This window comes from Antechinus flavipes, chromosome 1 (genome assembly GCF_016432865.1).
Source record: "Antechinus flavipes isolate AdamAnt ecotype Samford, QLD, Australia chromosome 1, AdamAnt_v2, whole genome shotgun sequence".
NCBI classification, from domain to species: Eukaryota; Metazoa; Chordata; class Mammalia; order Dasyuromorphia; family Dasyuridae; genus Antechinus; species Antechinus flavipes.
In genome coordinates this window covers 649,376,084-649,391,107 of record NC_067398.1, presented here as the reverse complement: position 1 = coordinate 649,391,107, position 15,024 = coordinate 649,376,084, and the positions used below count along the sequence as shown (strand labels likewise).

Here is a 15,024-nt window from a genome sequence, read left to right as displayed (position 1 = left end):
TATCTCTTGCTGTTGGCTTTTGTTGGTGATGTATAAAAATGCTGAAGATTTATGGGGATTTATTTTGTATCCAGCTACTTTGCTAAAATTATGAATTATTTCTAATAGCTTTTTAGTAGAATCTCTGGGGTTCTCTAGATATACCATCATATCATCTGCAAAGAGTGATAGTTTGCCTCATTGCCTACTCTAATTCCTTTAATATCTTTCTCAACTCTTATTGCCGAGGCTAGTATTTCTAATACGATATTGAATAATAATAGTGATAGTGAGCAACCTTGCTTCACTCCAGATCTTATGGGAAAGGTTCCAGTTTTTCCCCATTGTATATGATGCTTACTGATGGTTTTAAATATATGCTCCTGACTATTTTAAGGAAAAGTCCATTTATTCCTATGCTCTCAAGTGTTTTTATTAGGAATGGATGTTGGATTTTATCAAATGCCTTTTCTGCATCTATTGAGATGATCATATGGTTTTTGTTTGTTTGGTTATTGATATAGTCAATTATGCTAATAGTTTTCCTAATATTGAACCAGCCTTGCATTCCTGGTATAAATCCTACTTGGTCATAGTGTATTATCCTGGGGATGATTTTCTGTTATCTTTTTGCTAATATTTTATTTAAGATTTTAGCATCAATATTCATTAGGGAGATTGGTCTATAATTTTCTTTCTCTGTTTTCAGCCTACCTGGTTTAGGTATCAGTACCATGTCTGTGTCATAAAAGGAGTTTGGTAGGACTTCTTCAATCCCTATTTTTTCAAATAGTTTATTTAGCATTGGAGTTAATTGTTCTTTAAATGTTTGGTAGAATTCACATGTAAATCCATCTGGTCCTGGGGATTTTTTCTTAGGGAGTTGGTTGATAGTTTGTTCTATTTCTTTTTCTGAGATGGGACCTGTTTAGGATATTTACTTCTTCCTCTGTTAGTTTGGGCAAGCTATATTTTTGGAGGTATTCTTCTATTTCATTTAAGTTGTCAAATTTATTGGCATAAAGTTGGGCAAAGTAACTCCTAATTATTGCTCTAATTTCCTCTTCATTAGTGGCAAGTTCTCCTTTTTCATTTTTAAGACTAACAATTTGATTTTCCTCTTTCCTTTTTTTAATCAGATTTACTAAGGGTTTGTCTATTTTGTTGTTTTTTTCATAGAACCAACTCTTAGTTTTATTAATTAATTCAATAGTTTTTTTACTTTCAATTTTATTGATCTCTCCTTTTATTTTTAGAATTTCAAGTTTAGTATTTGACTGGGGGTTTTTAATTTGTTCCTTTTCTAGCATTTTTAGTTGCAAGCCCAATTCATTGACCTTCTCTTTCTCTATTTTATGCAAATAGGTCTCTAGAGATATGAAATTTCCCCTTATTACTGCTTTGGCTGCATCCCAAAATTTTGGTATGATGTCTCATTATTATTGTTTTCTTGGGTGAAGTTATTAATTATGTCTATGATTTGCTGTTTCACCCAATCATTCTTTAGTATGAGATTATTTAGTTTCCAATTATTTTTTGGTCTACTTTCCCCTGGCTTTTTGTTGAATGTAATTTTCATTGCATTGTGGTCTGAAAAGGATGCATTTATTATTTCTGCCAAACTGCATTTGAGTTTGAGGTTTTTATGTCCTAATATATGGTCAATTTTTGTATAGGTTCCATGAACTGCTGAAAAGAAAGTGTACTCCTTTCTGTCTCCATTATTTTCTCCAGAGATCTATCATATCTAATTTTTCTAATATTCTATTTACCTCTTTGACTTCTTTCTTATTTATTTTGTGGTTTGATTTATCTAATTCTGAGAGTACAAGGTTGAGATTTCCCACTATTATAGTTTTGCTGTCTATTTCTTCTTGCAGGTCTCTTAATTTCTCTTTTAAGAATTTAGATGCTATACCACTTGGTGCATATATGTTTAATATTGATATTGCTTCATTATCCATGCTACCCTTTAGCAAGATATAGTGTCCTTCCTTATCTCTTTTAATTAGATCAATTTTTGCTTTAGCTTGATCTGAGATCAGGATGGCTACCCCTGCATTTTTGACTTCACCTGAAGCATAGTAGATTTAGTTCCAACCTTTTACCTTTAACCTGCATGTATCAACCCGCTTCAGGTGTGTTTCCTGTAAACAGCATATTGTAGGATTCTGGCTTTTAATCCATTCTGCTAACCGCTTCCTCTTTATGGAGGAGTTTATCCCGTTCACATTTATGGTTAGAATGACCAATTCTGTATTACTTGCCATCTTGTTAACCCCGGTTTATGCTTTTCTCCCTTCTTTCCCCCTTACCCCACTTCCCAGTATTAAGCTTGTGAGCACCACTTGCTTCTCACAGCCTTCCCTTTTTAGTTTCCCTCCCCCTGCCTTAGATTTCCTCCCCCTATCTTACCCCTTTCCCTCCCTGTTTCCGTATTCCCTTCCGCTTAGCTTATTCCTTCCCTTTTCACTTTTCCCTTCTCACTTCTCAATGAGGTGGGAGAAATTTCACCATAAATAGAATATGCCTAAAATTTTTCTCTTTTTTTTTTTTTTTTTTTTTTTAAGTTTTTTTATTTAATAATTACATTATATTGACACTCATTTCTGTTCCGATTTTTTTCCCCTCCCTCCCTCCACCCCCTCCCCTAGATGGCAAGCAGTCCTTTATATGTTGGATATGTTGCAGTATATCCTAGATACAATATATGTTTGCAGAACCGAACAGTTCTCTTGTTGCGTAGGGAGAATTGGATTCAGAAGGTATAAATAATCCGGAAGAAAAACAAAAATGCAGATAGTTCACATTCGTTTCCCAGTGTTCTTTCTTTGGGTGTAGCTGCTTTTGTCCGTCATTTATCAATTGAAACTCAGGTCTCTTTGTCAAAGAAATCCACTTCCATCAAAATATGTCCTCATACAATATCGTTGTCGAAGTGTATAATGATCTCCTGGTTCTGCTCATTTCACTTAGCATCAGTTCATGAAGGTCTCTCCAAGCCTCTCTGTATTCATCCTGCTGGTCATTTCTTACAGAACAATAATATTCCATAACATTCATATACCACAATTTACCCAGCCATTCTCCAATTGATGGGCATCCATTCATTTTCCAGTTTCTAGCCACTACAAACAGGGCTGCTACAAACATTTTGGCACATACAGGTCCCTTTCCCTTCTTTAGTATTTCTTTGGGATATAAGCCCAATAGAAACACTGCTGGATCAAAGGGTATGCACATTTTGATAATTTTTTGGGCATAATTCCAGATTGCTCTCCAGAATGGTTGGATTCGTTCACAACTCCACCAACAATGCATTAGTGTCCCAGTTTTCCCGCATCCCCTCCAACATTCATCATTATTTTTTCCTGTCATCTTAGCCAATCTGACAGGTGTGTAGTGGTATCTCAGAGTTGTCTTAATTTGCATTTCTCTGATCAATAATGATTTGGAACACTCTTTCATATGAGTGGTAATAGTTTCAATCTCATCCTCTGAAAATTGTCTGTTCATATCCTTTGACCATTTATCAATTGGAGAATGGCTTGATTTCTTATAAATTTGAGTCAGTTCTCTATATATTTTGGAAATGAGGCCTTTATCAGAACCTTTAACTGTGAAAATGTTTTCCCAGTTTGTTGCTTCCCTTCTAATCTTGTTTGCATTAGTTTTATTTGTACAAAGGCTTTTTAATTTGATGTAATCGAAATTTTCTATTCTGTGATCAGTAATGGTCTCTAGTTCATCTTTGGTCACAAATTTCTTTCTCCTCCACAAGTCTGAGAGATAAACTATTCTATGTTCCTCTAATTTATTTATAGTCTCGTTCTTTATGCCTAGGTCATAGACCCATTTTGATCTTATCTTGGTATATGGTGTTAAGTGTGGGTCCATGCCTAATTTCTGCCATACTAATTTCCAATTATCCCAGCAGTTTTTATCAAATATTGAATTCTTTTCCCAGAAGTTAGGGGCTTTGGGTTTGTCAAACACTAGATTGCTATAATTGACTATTCTGTCTTGTGAGCCTAGCCTTTTCCACTGATCCACTAATCTATTTCTTAGCCAATACCAAATGGTTTTGGTGACTGCTGCTTTATAATATAATTTTAGATCAGGTACAGCTAGGCCACCTTCATTTGATTTTTTTTTCATTAGTTCCCTTGAGATTCTCGACTTTTTATTGTTCCATATGAATTTTGTTGTTATTTTTTCTAGATCAATAAAATATTTTCTTGGAAGTCTGATTGGTATAGCACTAAATAAATAGATTAGTTTAGGGAGTATTGTCATCTTTATTATGTTCGCTCGGCCAATCCAAGAGCACTTAATATTTTTCCAATTATTTAAGTCTGACTTTATTTGTGTGGAGACTTTTTTATAATTTTGCTCATATAATTCCTGACTTTCCTTTGGTAGATAGATTCCCAAATATTTTATGGTATCAACAGTTATTCTGAATGGAATTTCTCTTTGTATCTCTTGCTGTTGGGTTTTGTTGGTGATGTATAAAAATGCTGAGGATTTATGGGGATTTATTTTGTAGCCAGCTACTTTGCTAAAATTATGAATTATTTCCAATAGCTTTTTGGTAGAATCTCTGGGGTTCTCTAGGTATACCATCATATCATCTGCAAAGAGTGATAGTTTGGTTTCCTCATTGCCTACTCTAATTCCTTTTATATCTTTCTCGACTCTTATTGCCGAGGCTAGTGTTTCTAATACGATATTAAATAATAATGGTGATAGTGGGCAACCTTGCTTCACTCCAGATCTTACTGGGAAAGGTTCCAGTTTTTCCCCATTGCATATGATGCTTACTGATGGTTTTAAATATATGCTCCTGACTATTTTAAGGAAAAGTCCATTTATTCCTATGCTCTCAAGTGTTTTTATTAGGAATGGATGTTGGATTTTATCAAATGCTTTTTCTGCATCTATTGAGATGATCATGTGGTTTTTGTTTGTTTGGTTATTGATATAGTCAATTATGCTAATAGTTTTCCTAATATTGAACCAGCCCTGCATTCCTGGTATAAATCCTACTTGGTCATAGTGTATTATCCTGGTGACAATTTTCTGTAATCTTTTTGCTAATATTTTATTTAAGATTTTAGCATCAATATTCATTAGGGAGATTGGTCTATAATTTTCTTTCTCTGTTTTCAGCCTACCTGGTTTAGGTATCAGTACCATATCTGTGTCATAAAAGGAGTTTGGTAGGACTCCTTCAATCCCTATTTTTTCAAATAGTTTATATAACATTGGAGTTAATTGTTCTTTAAATGTTTGGTAGAATTCACATGTAAATCCATCTGGTCCTGGGGATTTTTTCTTAGGGAGTTGATTGATAGTTTGTTCTATTTCTTTTTCTGAGATGGGACTGTTTAGGATATTTACTTCTTCCTCTGTTAGTTTGGGCAAGCTGTATTTTTGGAGGTATTTTTCTATTTCATTTAAGTTGTCGAATTTATTGGCATAAAGTTGGGCAAAGTAACTCCTAATTATTGCTCTAATTTCCTCTTCGTTAGTGGTGAGTTCTCCCTTTTCATTTTTAAGACTAACAATTTGATTTTCCTCTTTCCTTTTTTTAATCAGATTTACTAAGGGTTTGTCTATTTTGTTGGTTTTTTCATAGAACCAACTCTTAGTTTTATTAATCAATTCAATAGTTTTTTTACTTTCAATTTTATTGATCTCACCTTTTACTTTTAGAATTTCAAGTTTAGTGTTTGACTGGGGGTTTTTAATTTGTTCCTTTTCTAGCATTTTTAATTGCAAACCCAATTCATTGACCTTCTCTTTCTCTATTTTATACAAATAGGCCTCTAGAGATATGAAATTTCCCCTTATTACCGCTTTGGCTGCATCCCATACATTTTGGTATGATGTCTCATTATTATCGTTTTCTTGGGTGAAGTTATTAATTATGTCTATGATTTGCTGTTTTACCCAATCATTCTTTAGTATGAGATTATTTAGTTTCCAATTATTTTTTGGTCTACTTCCCCCTGCTTTTTTGTTGAATGTAATTTTCATTGCATCGTGGTCTGAAAAGGATGCATTTACTATTTCTGCCTTACTACATTTGAGTTTGAGGTTTTTATGTCCTAATATATGGTCAATTTTTGTATAGGTTCCATGAACTGCTGAAAAGAAAGTGTATTCCTTTCTGTCTCCATTACATTTTCTCCAGAGATCTATCATATCTAGCTTTTCTAGTATTCTGTTTACCTCTTTAACTTCTTTCTTATTTATTTTCTGGTTTGATTTATCTAATTCTGAGAGTGCAAGGTTAAGATCTCCCACTATTATAGTTTTACTGTCTATTTCTTCTTGCAGCTCTCTTAGTTTCTCTTTTAAGAATTTAGATGCTACCCCACTTGGTGCATATATGTTTAATATAGATAGTGCTTCATTATCCATGCTACCCTTTAGCAAGGTATAGTGTCCTTCCTTATCTCTTTTAATTAGATCAATTTTTGCTTTAGCTTGATCTGAGATCAGGATGGCTACCCCTGCATTTTTGACTTCACCTGAAGCATAGTAGATTTAGTTCCAACCTTTTACCTTTAACCTGCATGTATCAACCCGCTTCAGGTGTGTTTCCTGTAAACAGCATATTGTAGGATTCTGGCTTTTAATCCATTCTGCTAACCGCTTCCTCTTTATGGAGGAGTTTATCCCGTTCACATTTATGGTTAGAATGACCAATTCTGTATTACTTGCCATCTTGTTAACCCCGGTTTATGCTTTTCTCCCTTCTTTCCCCCTTACCCCACTTCCCAGTATTAAGCTTGTGAGCACCACTTGCTTCTCACAGCCTTCCCTTTTTAGTTTCCCTCCCCCTGCCTTAGATTTCCTCCCCCTATCTTACCCCTTTCCCTCCCTGTTTCCGTATTCCCTTCCGCTTAGCTTATTCCTTCCCTTTTCACTTTTCCCTTCTCACTTCTCAATGAGGTGGGAGAAATTTCACCATAAATAGAATATGCCTAAAATTTTTCTCTTAAAGCCAATTCTGAAGGCAGTAAGATACCCACTATATTCATCCCCCTCCATTCTTTCTCTCAGATATAATAGGTTTCTTTTGCCTCTTCATGAGATGTACTACCCCCACTTTACCCTTTTTCTGGTACAATGTCCTTTAACACATCTAGTTTCTAGAACAAGGTATACATGTATTCTTAATACATCTTTATAGCAGAAATATAGTTCCCAAGATTAATCTTTACCTTTTTTAGATTTCTCTTGAGTTCTATATTTGTAGATCAAACTTTTTGTTAAGTTCTGGCTTTTTCATCAAAAATAGGTGAAATTCGCTTACTTCGTTGAATGTCCATCTTCTTCCCTGGAAAAAGATGCTCATTCTGGCTGGGTAGGTTATTTTTGGTTGCATACCAAGTTCCTTAGCCTTTCGGAATAGCATATTCCAGTCCCTTCGATCCTTTAATGTGGATGCTGCCAGATCCTGCGTGATCCTTATTGTAGCTCCTCAATACTTGAATTGGGTTTTTCTAGCCACTTGCAGTATTTTTTCCTTCGTCTGAGAGTTCTGGCATTTGGCCACTATATTCCTTGGTGTTTTGATTTTAGGATCCCTTTCAGTAGGTGATCAATGAATTCTTTCAGTGTCTATTTTGTCCTCTGTTTCTATGACTTCTGGGCAGTTCTCTTTGATAATTTCCTGGAAAACAGTGTCCAGGCTCTTTTTTTCATCATGCTTTTCTGGGAGTCCAATGATTCTCAGATTGTCTCTCCTGTATCTTTTCCCAGATCTGTTGTCTTCCCCAGAAGGTATTTCACATTCTTTTCCATTGTTTGATTTTTTTGGATTTGCTTGACTGACTCCTTCTCCTTCTTGACTAGACTTCTTGTCTCCTCGAGTCATTCAATTCCATTTGTTCAATTCTGATTTTCAATGAAGTATTTTCTTCACTCACTCTTTTAAAATCTTTTTCTAATTGTCCCATTGAGTTCTTTTGTTCTGTGGAATTTTTTTCCATTTCGCCAATTTTGTTTTTTAGAGAGCTATTTTCTGTTTCCAGTTCACTAATCCTATTTTTCAAGGATTTGATTTCTTTATCCACTCTCTCTTTAACTGAGTGGGATGACTTCTCCAGTCTCTTTTGCCAAGCCTCCCATTTTTCTTCTAGCTCCCTTGTGAGAGCCTTTTTAATTTCCTCCATGAGATTCATCTGTGCTGAGGAACAGATGATCTCCTCCTTTGGGGATTCACCTGGAGACGGTCTGTTTTTGGTCTCCTCAGGTTTTAGAGTCTGCTCTCTATCCATATAGAAGCTGTCAAGGGTTAAAGTCCTCTTCAATTTTTTGCTCATTTTGTCAGAGAAGAATCTAAGACAAACTAGCAAAGAGAAAAAACCCCTAAATGGAGTCTGCTTTTTTGGGGGGAGGGGCTGGGTGGTGTTACCGAGCTTCCTCTACAGACTGTGGGGGCAGCAGCGAGGCCCTGGCCAGACTGCTGCGCCTGCACTCTGAGACTCCGAGATCGTGCCGAGACACTGTGGGGGAGGGGTGGCCAGGTCCCGAGAGACTCCAGCTGTTTGGGGATGTATTCTTCACCCCGGTGTTTTTAGCTTCTCTGCTGGGTTGCTGACTTGCTGCCGGAGCAAAGTATCCAATCCTGTAGCAAAGCTCTCTTCGCAGAGACTGCTGCGATCACGCCCCACCCCCTTCTCTGGTCTGCTCGGCTGTGAGCTGCCTGCCCTCAGCCTGCCCCCGATCTAAAAGCATCCCTGCTCTCGAGCAAAAACAGACCTTTCCTGGTGAATATGAAGGACGTCTTCTCTTGGTAACTATTTGTGTGTTTTTTTTTTTCAGTCAAGCATTAATTCAGAGGCTTGTAATGAAATGGATTCTGAGAGAAAACGCTGAACTTACACAGCTGTATGCCTCCTCTCCGCCATCTTGGCTGGAAGTCCACGGGGAATTGTTAAAGACCATGCCTAGGTGAAGGGACAGGTCAATTCTCTGAGAGCCTCCACAGCTGTGGATCATAACACTTGAAGGAGTTGCAAAGCAGCCTTCGAAAATGTTCCTTGTGGATTGGGAATGAAAAATTGGAGGCAGAGGGAAGAGGGATAGGAGGTCAGAGAACACAACTGTCTCTCAGTCTCCTTGTATCATCATCATCCTCTCACATGAAGAGATTCATTCTACTGGTCTCAGACCTCCAGCAGCCACTGGCTGGTGGCTCCCATATTATAACAGCTCACAGTCTTTCTTTCTATTCCAAATCGTGCACTTTTACTTGAAAACTTCAGTGTACACAGGGTTTCTTCAAACATCGTAATGTCTCTGTTGCTCAGTCTCCTCAAATCTCTGATCTACTCTTCTAGTCCACCTCAGCTATACCTAGGAAGGACTATACCCTTCATCTGATAATCACCTACTATCAAGCCTTTTTCTTGATAAAAAAATCTGAAATCCTTCATCTAATCACAAACTGTTATTCCTTTGCCTCCTAGGCCTAGTCTCTGTCCCTACTATGACCTTCAATCCCTTTACCCCTCAATATAATCCTATAGCATTCATGCCTATTCTGGTTATATTCTTCTCACTTCCCAATCTCTACCCCTGGGCTAACCAGTTAACTTCGTATTATTTCCTACTATGGAATCCCTTTCTCCCTTGTCCTATCCCCAGTCACCTGTTGCTAAATCCTAAATCAGGATTACTCTGACCATCTATATTCTATTTATTACTCACATGCTGATTCTCTGAAGTACCAAACAGTCACAGTTTATTGTCTGTTTCACTCATCACAATGGTTGTTCCATTTCCTTTCTTCTTTTCTCAAATCTCCCATATTGTCTCTTACCCCCAATGTCTCAGCTAAGGATTTTGATTAATACTTTCACTAAGAAAATCTAGGTCACTTGCCATGGGCATCTCACCAATCTCACCGTCTCACAATATGTTGGTTTCAGTCCCCATTGTCTCTTCTTTAGAATTAGAAATTTCTTCTTAATATATCTGAAAAGGAAACTGGCCTTTCGCCTTCTCAAGGCCAATCTCATTCAACCTAGCTTTTTCCAACAAACTCTTCCCATTAAAATCCCTAGGTACTAGTTCTTACCTTGATGCTTACAAACATACTTCAAGGCTATACAAGCTTGCAAAAAATGAGTAGATCTCACCTTCTTTCCTAATCTAACATTTCTCCTCCTTTTCTCAAACTTCTTAAAAAGTCCATGTACACGTGTTATCTAAAGCCACTGCCTTTACTTCCTCTCTTCTAAACCTTCTGCATTCAACATTGTTAACCATCTTCTCATTCTGGATTTGTTATTGTTCAGTCACTTCAGTTGTCCTCAACTCTTCATGACCCCATTCAGAGTCTCTTGGTAAAGGTGGTTTGTCACTTCCTTTTCCAGCTCATTTGACAGATGAGAAAACTGAGGCAAACAGGGTTAATTGGCTTGCTCAGGGTCACACAGCTAATAAGTGTCTGAGGGCTAATTTGAACTCATGAAAATGAGTTTTGATTCCAGATTCCAGATTCTCTGATTCCAGAAAGCCAATAGCTTAGTTGAAAAAACATGTCATATGCTGAGGGAAATGAGCAGGACCAGGAGATCATTACATATTTCAACAACAATACTATATGATGATCAATTCTGATGGACCTGGCCATTTTCAGCAATGAAATGAACCAAATCAGTACTAATGGAACAGTAATGAACTGAACCAGCTACACCCAGCAAAAGAATTCTGGGAGATGACTAAGAACCATTACATTGAATTCCCAATCCCTATGTTTTTGCCTGCCTGCATTTTATGATTTTCTTCGCAGGCTAATTGTACAATATTTCAGAGTCCGATTCTTTTTGTACAGCAAAATAATGGTTTGGACATGTATAGTTATTTTGTATTTAATTTATATTCTAATATATAATAACATGTATTGGTCATCCTGCCATCTAGGGGAGGGAGTGGGGGGAAGGAGGGGAAAAATTGGAACAAAAGGTTTGGCAATTGTCAATGCTGTAACTCACCCATACATATAACTTGTAAATAAAAAGCTATTAAAAAAAAAAGACAAAACATGTCATAACCTTTAAAAGAGATATCTTAGGACAGCATATAATTAATTGCTGTTTAACTGGTATAGAAAAAATATACTGTGAATTTGGAGGAGGTTTTAAGGGGCTAAAGTTGTTTGGGAAAACTTTTCAGATTGAGTGTGACAAACTGAGATGGATTTAGATGAACTATCAGGAATGGATTTTAATTTAAATTCCATGAAGGCAAATACCTAGCATAGTGAATATGTTTGAATTGAATGGATTTGATGGATCCATGATTTCATTCTTTTGATTCTAGCCTGCTATTTCTTATTCTATATGAATTTTCATTCATATCTTTGCATAAATCCTCCAGAGAAGATAGGATAGATAGAGTGAGCTAGGGATCTTAACGGTCATGTAGTCTAATTCCTTTATTTTAAAGGTATGAAATTGATACCTCCAGAGGTTTTTGACAGTCAAAGGTTATAAAGGGCAGAACTCTGAGCCAATTAAGGCACCATTTTAAACAATTGTATCAGTTTGGACATGCATCCTCTCTCCCTTGATGCAGTCCAAATCTGAGAAAATCAGAAAGGACTCACCGTGGACTTATGTACATGGGGGATGCAGAGGAAGCAGTAGGGTCTCCTGGTTCAATTACCTGTTTTGTTAACTTGGGAGCAAAAATTGCCCCATTATAGAGGAGCACCCATTAAGGGAACCACACTTTTTGAAAATAACTAGATTACTGACTTCACAGTGTCTCAAAAAAGTTCACAATATGATGCCTTTGTCACTGTATATTTTGTCTTTGTGCAAATGCACCACCAGACCTGACAAGCCACTATATCCCCAACAAAGAGTTTGGTTTGGGGTTGGGAGTTATTTTTTTTTTTTTAGTTAGTGGGGAAGACTGGTGGAGAATGTGTGTTTAACTAAATTCTCCGCCCTTTGTTTTTAGTATGTGAGGGTGTCTCCACATTTCAAAATTCAGACCTTTTGGTGTATAGATTTTTGTTTTGTTTTTTAAATGATTGGTTTAACTCCTTCCAATAGCAAAAACTGAGTGGCACTTTGCTTTTTAACTGCAACAAAATCTGACAAAAAGATCCCCAAGTTGGAAAAATGGCTGTTGGTGACAATGTTGTCAATTTTATGCATGAACTATGCATGAGTACTCTGAGCTTAGATGTGCAGATAATGAAGATACATAGTAATGAGTACATGCTGGTATATTTGTAAGAAATGGAAATTTACCTTAATTATAGATTCTCACAAACTAACAGAATCTCCTCTACTTGTACCAAAGCACATTTCCAGCCTGTACTAGGATTCAGCATGGAGACACTAAAGATAATCTTTCCATCTCTCCCTGTCCCCTCCCCAAATCAACCATATGAAAAAGCAATCGTCATGGTTTTCAGCAGGGACATACATTAGGTAGAGACTAAAAAATTCCCCCCAAAAGAGCTGTTAAGAAATGTTGATGAATTCATTTTTTGTTTTTGTTTTTAATTCCTTTATCACATTCCAGACAAATTCTCTCGCTCAAAACACAGAATCTTAGTTTCACAACTTAAAAAGAGCCAGCTTATTTGTGCAAGATATGTAAATGACATGATACTCAGAATTAGGCAAGATAGGTAGTGGCCAGGATGCAATGAGAAGTATGGATATCTCAGCTAAAAACAGGTTTTAATAAATGTGCATACACACAATTATAAGCCAAAAAAATTGCACTGTTCATGGCATGGCACATTTCTTGAGGGCAGATGCTATCTTTCTCTCTTTCTCTCTCTCTTTATATCTTGGCACCTCCCAGGAGTCCAACAAAGTGTCTTGTAGCTCAATAACAAACTAAATGTTAGTTCAATTGAATAACTCATACCAAATGCAACTTGAGTAATGTGAAGTCTTGAAATCTTTAATGGACTCATAGAGAACAATTTCCAAATTCAGAAAGTTATAAAAGATCACACAGCTAATAAGTATCAGAGGCAGGAGCCACTAACTTCTTGAAGGCTTCTAGAAGAACCAGGAATTAGGTGGTACTTCTAATATTTATAGGCCACAAGTGTAGTACTTGAGCCATCTGTTACCTGATTTAACTACAGATCAGCCCATTTCCTTTTCCATTTGTGGTCATACGGTATCTTTTATACTTATCTAGTTTTGTAAATTTGACATAATAAAATTTTAATTTGAACAAGATGGCATTCTATCATTTTGGATTGTGGGTGCGATAATTTCTGGAGATAAATTTCTCAGTGGAGAAGATTGATATAAGAGATCCTTTTACTTGCCCTTTCATCATCTGATCTGTCCCTATTAGACTTTTTCATGTGGGATCACATCAGAATTATCGTGGTGTAACTAAAACTTGATCTTTGGATGAGATCATTGCAAATGCAATCTTTCAATCTCTATCAGGGTGATAAAAGTTTTTACAGAGTTCAAAAATTGACTAAAATGATGCATTTGTGACATAAGAAAGAGTTTTGTTGAATTTAAATCAAATATATTTGTATTTAAAAATTTTTAAATGTTTCAAGTGGCTTTTAGAAGTTTGTAGCATTTATTCTTCTGAAGTTATTGAAATTTAGAACTGCACTAAGACTTTATGGGATCCTCTGTCATCAGTAATCTCATTCACCAAGCATTTGTTGAAATGTGCTAATGATATACAAATACATAGATTTGAAAGTCATTTGCATAGAGATGATTGTTTAAACTATGGGTACTGATAGGATCACCAAGAGAATGATGAAAGATTTTTTTTAAGCTATTCTTTTTTATTTATTTTTATTTTATTAAAAAAGCTAGAAAGCTTTTTTTTTTTTCTAGAAAAGCAAATAAGAAAATTTCTTCTATCAGTGCAAGTCAGCATTTTCTCTGCTACCCCATAGTCTTTGTGTTACCTAGAACATTGAGAGATAAAGGGACCTGTTCAGAGACACACAGCCCCCATGTTTCTGACAGAAGTGAAACTTAACACTCATGTCTTTCATACTTCATGGCCAGCTCTATATCCACTATGCCACTTAGAAATATGGCCTCATTAAGTGCTGATGATATTAAATGGAATGGTAAATATATAAGGCATGTGAAGAAGAGAAAGAAGAAAAGAAAAATATGTAAGATAGTGAAGAAAAAGTTCGTTTCCAACTGCTTTTGTTGAGCTTGTTCAGTAGAGCAATTGGCACTAGACAGATCACTTACCTATCCTTGGAATGTGCAGCCTGAGCCCTGTAAAAGACTCATGCTTTGGTTCTTAATTGCAGGAGATGTCTTATACTGTCTCTTGAATCTGTCCTTTAATGGATCCTTGGACTGATTAACCACATTGATTATCTTGTCTTGTAGCCTGCTCTTTTCCTGACCGCCTTTTAGCCTTCTTGCTTCCCAAGCTAGAAAACAGCAATGAGAGAATTCGAGTGGGGACACTGCATATCATGAGGCAGATCATCAACTCAGCCTGTAAGTAACTTCCTACATGTACTGACCATATTGTTCAGTGGTTTTGACATTTGATAAGGGGAAGCAGTTTATGGAAGTGTACAGGGATCTTCCTACTCTTTTATCTTACTTCAGCTATTTCACTGTTCCCTAGTACCCTGGAAGATATATTACAGTAAATCTTCTTAATGTAAGGTAACTACTTTGATGATGGAAGAGACTGTCTGTTGGCTAAAATTTGAATTATCTGTAGATTCCAGTAATGCATGCCATTCCTATCCCTCTGGAATTGACAGTGCAGAGTAAGTGGGAAAATTTGGAGCAGAGGCCTGGGCTGAGAATTGGAAGACCTGGATTCTAATCCTGGCTCTGCAATTTACTATATTATCTTGGGCAAGCTGCTTCTCCCCCTCAGGGCTTGATTTCACCCTGAGGGGCTATTTAATTTGGAAGTTAGACTAGGTGAGATTTGAGGTCCCTGATTCTCTATCACAGTTCCTTCTCCCTGGTCCTTTATTTTAGAAGATTTCATAGGGCCTTGTTTCTTTGGAAAAGGTGA

The 15,024-nt window shown here is 36.5% G+C and overlaps 1 protein-coding gene across 5 annotated transcripts in view; it reads left to right on the top strand.

The window, feature by feature from the left end:
• MROH1 (maestro heat like repeat family member 1) overlaps nt 1-15,024 on the top strand; it is a 204,420-nt gene that overhangs the window by 100,648 nt on the left and 88,748 nt on the right. For all 5 annotated transcript variants that reach the window (XM_051971310.1, XM_051971306.1, XM_051971307.1 and 2 more), the window contains exon 11: nt 14,373-14,486. In XM_051971310.1, coding sequence (XP_051827270.1) covers nt 14,373-14,486 — 114 coding nt within the window. The remainder of the gene's footprint in view (nt 1-14,372; nt 14,487-15,024) is intronic.